The sequence below is a fragment of the Amphiura filiformis genome, chromosome 16 (assembly GCF_039555335.1).
Source record: "Amphiura filiformis chromosome 16, Afil_fr2py, whole genome shotgun sequence".
In the NCBI taxonomy this organism is placed as follows: Eukaryota; Metazoa; Echinodermata; class Ophiuroidea; order Amphilepidida; family Amphiuridae; genus Amphiura; species Amphiura filiformis.
The window spans coordinates 61,993,063-61,998,340 of record NC_092643.1 but is presented as its reverse complement, the minus strand read 5'-3'; the positions used below and the strand labels follow the sequence as shown (position 1 = coordinate 61,998,340).

The window sequence follows — 5,278 nt, the reverse complement described above, 5'->3', positions numbered from 1 at the left end:
GTGTGTACCAGGACAATAGCTTCAAACCAGGAACTTGGCACCAACCAGCAGCGTTACGTAAGAGACAAAACTGCTGAATAAGCATAAACAGGTTTTGAGAAACGAACGTCTGCTATATTCTGTATATTATTAAACTAGTTATTCTAGTAATTCTACTAAGATTTTACCATATCTAGTTTTTTTTGAGAGAGTGTGTTGCATTTGGGGATGTACTGTCTAGATATGAAATAGCTAAAAATAATGACAGTCAATATCACTCCATGACACTTGAAACAAATAATATGATGTGTATTTACAAGACTTTTATCGTTTACTTCTTGTCAAGATTCGACATTTTCCTTTTCAAATTCGAGTTTCCATAAAACATGTTCAAATTACCATAAGCAAACCCTTCACAAGTTATTGACTACACAAATGCTGTATTACTTCCTTTTTCATGTTTTTCAGGCTTATTTGGATTGGCCATGAATTATACACGTACTTAATATATTGTTACACCATTTGGTTCACAAATATTTACATTCAATGCTAAATTTTAACTCGACGTGAAAAACAAAACACTCCAGCGAGTTCGCACAATTTAGGTATCGGTTCAATGTGCGGCCCGTTCTTACAAAACCCGGACAATGTCAACAGAGCTAGTTTTTAGACAAAGACCTTTTTAAAGGTTTTTAAAAAAACTATACAGACAAATTAATGCAACCTTTGATGTTTTAACTTGAAACCTTTAGTATTTATGAAATCCAAAAAGTATTCACGAACAAAAGGAATTACTTATTTAGTACTGTACGTGGATAGTTTCAATACCTTCTTCTAAAAAATTCATTTACTCTAGTGGCGTAACCAGTGGGAGGATGGTCAGGGGCGGTAGGAACCCTCTCCCCGCCCTCTCAGCAGACCTTAAAGCTAGCAGGACGAGAGCAAAGGCAGATGGAGGAAAGGGAGAATGGGCACGCTTAAACAAAGAGGTTTCCAACACTGTTTAGGAGGACAAAAGGAACTACATCGAAAGGAAGTGTGTGGAAATGGAAAGATGCAAGATTGCAAGATGCAATGGAAAGGTGAAGTTTGGCGGTACAAGGATTACTAACCTGAGGTACGCTGATGATACCACTCTTATTTGTATCAGAAGAGTAAAACTGTTTGATCTTTTGAAGCGTATCAAAGAGGCCAGCGAAGAAAAAAGCCTGCTTCTGAACACAAAGAAGACGAAAATAATGGTTGTAGACAGAGAGCAGAAAAGTAATGAGTTTGTGATAGATGGACAGCAGATTGAGGAGGTGAAGCAATTTGAATACCTGGGGTCAATGATTAACAACATCGGTGACAGCACAACCGAAAGTAAGAGAAGACGGGCTATTACAAGACAACTGTGCATGTCAAGCATATGGAAAAGCCGAGACCTATCCATTGACCTCAAGGTACACAGGTGCAGCCCGTCACTCAGAAGACCCGGTAGTTAGAAGACCCGCTATTCAGAAAACCCATTATTCAGAAGGCCCGCTAGTCAGAATTTTCTGAGTAGCGGAACTTCTGAATAACAGACTTTCTGAATAGTGGGCTTTTTGTTGAATATTATCCAACCCTAACCCTAAACCCTAAACCCTAACCCTAACCCTAACTCTAAACCCTAACCTCTAACCCCTAACTCCTAACCCTGCAAAGGGCCCGTTAATCAGAAGGCCCGCTACTCAGAAAATACCCGCTACTGTAGCGGGCCTTCTGATTAACGGGTTTTCTGATTAGCGGCTCTTCTGGTTAGCGGGTCACTTTAAATGAAAACAAGCCCGCCATTCAGAATTTGACGGGTATTCTGAATAGTGGGCCTTCTGAATAACGGGTCTTCTGAGTGACGGTTTCCCCCAAGGTACGCCTACTTCGTGCAACTGTGTTTTCCATTGCTACATGCGAGTCTTTGCCTATGACCAAGAATGACAGGAAAAGAGTTGATACTTTTGTGATGTGGTGTTACAGGAGGCCTCTGAGTAACATGGAAAGACAGAATAACAAATTCCTGGATTCTCGACAAGATTGGTACAAGTCTACCAAAAACGGCATAATGGAAAGAAAGCTGAAGTATACTTTGGCCATATTGTTAGGAAACATGGAGGTGGAGAAAAATACATTTTGCAAGGGGCTATGGAAGGCCGACGAGCAAGGGGGCGTCCACCAACACGTGAAGCTGGTTTCCAAGGAATGCAAGGTGCAACGGACTTGGCATCAGATCGAGTGAGATGACGTACACTTGTGAAGACCACAGCAGCGCTACACTGCGCGACCTGACACAGAGCGAGCGAGTTAAAATAAAAATATACATGAACATAATGTTTTGTACAGTTGTGTCAATTTGTGTCTATTTTACGAGCGTTATAGGTTTTAGGTTATTATGACCTCTTCGATAACACGGAGTTGTTCATTTATAGATACTTCTTCCGATTGGACTTAAACTTGGTGGGTGGAATTCTTCATATAAGGGGAGCATGTAAAAAATAAATCGAGGTCATCGGAGGTCAAACGTCATCCAGAGGCTAAAATTTCAAACTTCGCCCGATTAGGCTTAACTTGGTGAAAGTAATTCTCCATAGGGCCTATCACAGGAGCATGAAATAAACCAAACCGAGATCACTTAAGGTCAAAGGTCATATGGGGTCAAACGTTAGAGTATGCCAGATTGGGCTTAAACGTGGTATAGCACGACATCAAGGGTCAAACAAATAGTATCGCTATCATGCTGCTGGTGCTCACAGCCACATGTGTTCTTACAGCCCGGGCTCACAGCCATAGATACATTTTCAATTTGCTTTTACTCTAATCTCATTTTGGCCGTTAATTGTCTAATTAATTAGGCTATAATTATGTCAATGTAGCTACGGCATTATGTTTTGCAAAAAGAACATATTCCCCTCCCGAGAAGTTGGACCTTCCTCCTTCCAGAGGTTTAGTTTTTGGCCCCTAGGCCTATACATCCACCCACACACAGCCACCATTTCGTAGCACTCCCTAAGGTTTAGCTTTTATTTTATCATTACTAGACTGTTGAATGGGTGTTCTAAACTATGCTTATTTGTTTATGTAGTCCCTGGAAAACAACATTTATTTGCGTATACTTGACCCCGAACTTGATACGTGCTCTGATCTAAATATTAATCATAGTACTAGTTGGCCAAGAGTCAGCTAAAGAGTACAAATTCACACAGCTCAATAACCATATAATTATAATATCTCGAGTTTGAAGTATTGGAAATGCGTAATTTATTTTGATATGATCCATAAAGCAACGCATTTGGAAGGATTCTCATCCAACTTCACGTGAAAGAAGGATTATACTTTTCCTGATTTTTCCTGACGGGACTTTGAATTCATCGTTTCTAGCAGCTACGGACGTTAATAACAATAGGCCTTCTATAAAATGGCGATGACCCCATCAGTTAATTCTACCACAGTAGCTGGTGTGATTGGTATTGTCAGTGTAATGGCGCTGCTAAAATACATTATGACGTCACGTAGAGGCACACATGTGCCAGCATTGCCGAAGGTAAGATAAAATTCATATACCCAACCATGTTTATAGTGCCATATTGATAAAGGGATATGCTGCAGTGTAAAATCTACAAGTCTCAAAATGTCAACCAAAATCGCGCGCCAAACAATTCGACATGCCCAAACTGCTTTTGGGACCCTGTTGTAAAACTCTTACTTTTAAGATTGTCTAATAATGCATGTGATGCGAGCGGACTGAGCTGGACATATTCCATATTTGAATGTTTTCCTGCTGTGTTTCTATATGCTGTTTTGAAGTGTGCCCAAAAACAACTGTGCCAAATAATCGCTTGCCCCCCGGCCCATTTCTACTACTTAGACCACACACACAGTTGGGCATATGGCCATAAAATGATAAACACGTATTAAAGGCTGAACTGAATGCATAGACAAACAGCAACGATCTCGGGACTCCCTAAACGTGAACTCCCTAAAAATACTAGTAGATAAACCGTATTAAAGGAGGATTTCGTGATCCTAGCATCCTCTTTTAGTGACATTTTTCAGTAGATATCCACGAAAAAAGCTTATTTCCAAAATTTCAGTTGATTCCGATTTTGCGTTTGCGAGTTATGCATGATTATGTGTATTACACTGCTCCATAGACAATGTGTTGTAATTTCGTTCTGGTGCACCAGAACGAAATTCAAATTTGGCGATATTTTTGCTAAACGAATTAATCTGCAAGAAATATTTGGTACATAAACATTATGTAGCCAGAGGTATCCAGTGGTGTAAAAATCTCAACTTTTTTGGGAAAAGTGGGGGATGAGGCTGTGGATCACGAAATGCCCCTTTAAAGCAATTATTTTCAGCATCTGTACCTTTACCTTTTCTTATTCGATTTTTCAAGATTAATCCCCCGCCTAAATTCATTGACAAGGATGCCGACATAATAGTCATTGGTGGTGGTTTTACAGGGGCGACTTTTGCCGCCCGATGTGGTATGGACGGTAGAAAAGTTGTGATGATTGAGAAGAATATGGGAATAGATGACACATTCCGTGGGGAAGGTCTGATGCCCGCTGGTGTTAATACTCTAGAAACACTTGGAATGAAAGGTAAATAAAATTATAAATGTTTTATAGATGCGGCTGTCCAACTGCTTACTCAGCAAAAGTATTATGTTCCTATTTGAGCTCCCTGGCTTGTCTTGGGACTTCAAAACAAAAAACGAAATGCCCTTACCCCTTTGATTCTTGTTGGAAGGAACTTACATCATCTGTCCCACCCACCGAGACCAAGGAATGGCTTAATTTCAACATCTAGTCTTCTACACACATTAGTGACCCAACAGCAAGATGTCCTGGCTTTGACCTGCCCGTCAATCATGGGTGAGACTAAAAGGATCCATTTTTGGCCAAAATGACCAATATCACTAAAAAAAATTGCAATTTATGCCCACTTATTGATCATAGAAAAATGTTGTGATTGACTTTTTAGAGATTCAAGTCAAGATGGTAATGAGAAAAATAGGATCTATACCAAAATCTCATCAACAACAAGGTTAAAGTTGCATGAATAGGCTGTTGATCGGGTCAGGGACATTTAAGAGTAAACTTCTTTTCTTCTTTAATCCCGACACCATTTTGGTGTTGTTGACCATGTTGTTTTGTGGCTGGTATGGATGAGGATGTGTGGGTGTGGAGGGTGGGCATGGTGAACACCTATTATTTTGGGCACTACAAAATTGCACAGGTATGATCACTTCATCACCAAAACAAAACAGTACTGTTAC

The 5,278-nt window shown here is 40.1% G+C and overlaps 1 protein-coding gene across 1 annotated transcript; it reads left to right on the top strand.

Annotated features, from left to right (window-relative positions):
• Nucleotides 1-3,409: 3,409 nt before the first annotated feature.
• LOC140172796 (uncharacterized) lies at nucleotides 3,410-5,051 on the top strand. The gene is made up of 3 exons (XM_072195923.1): nucleotides 3,410-3,535; nucleotides 4,394-4,601; nucleotides 4,984-5,051. The coding sequence occupies exons 1-3, from the start codon at nucleotides 3,410-3,412 to the stop codon at nucleotides 5,049-5,051; spliced, it is 402 nt and encodes a 133-aa protein (XP_072052024.1).
• The last annotated feature ends 227 nt before the right edge of the window (nucleotides 5,052-5,278 follow it).

Bases quoted from the DNA above. Each gene is read 5' to 3' on its own strand.
- LOC140172796 (XM_072195923.1), top strand. From the start codon at position 3,410: ATGGCGATGACCCCATCAGTTAATTCTACCACAGTAGCTGGTGTGATT. The intron at 3,536-4,393 runs GTAAGATAAAAT...CGATTTTTCAAG, and splicing joins ATGTGCCAGCATTGCCGAAG to ATTAATCCCCCGCCTAAATT. The intron at 4,602-4,983 runs GTAAATAAAATT...TTGACTTTTTAG, and splicing joins AGAAACACTTGGAATGAAAG to AGATTCAAGTCAAGATGGTA.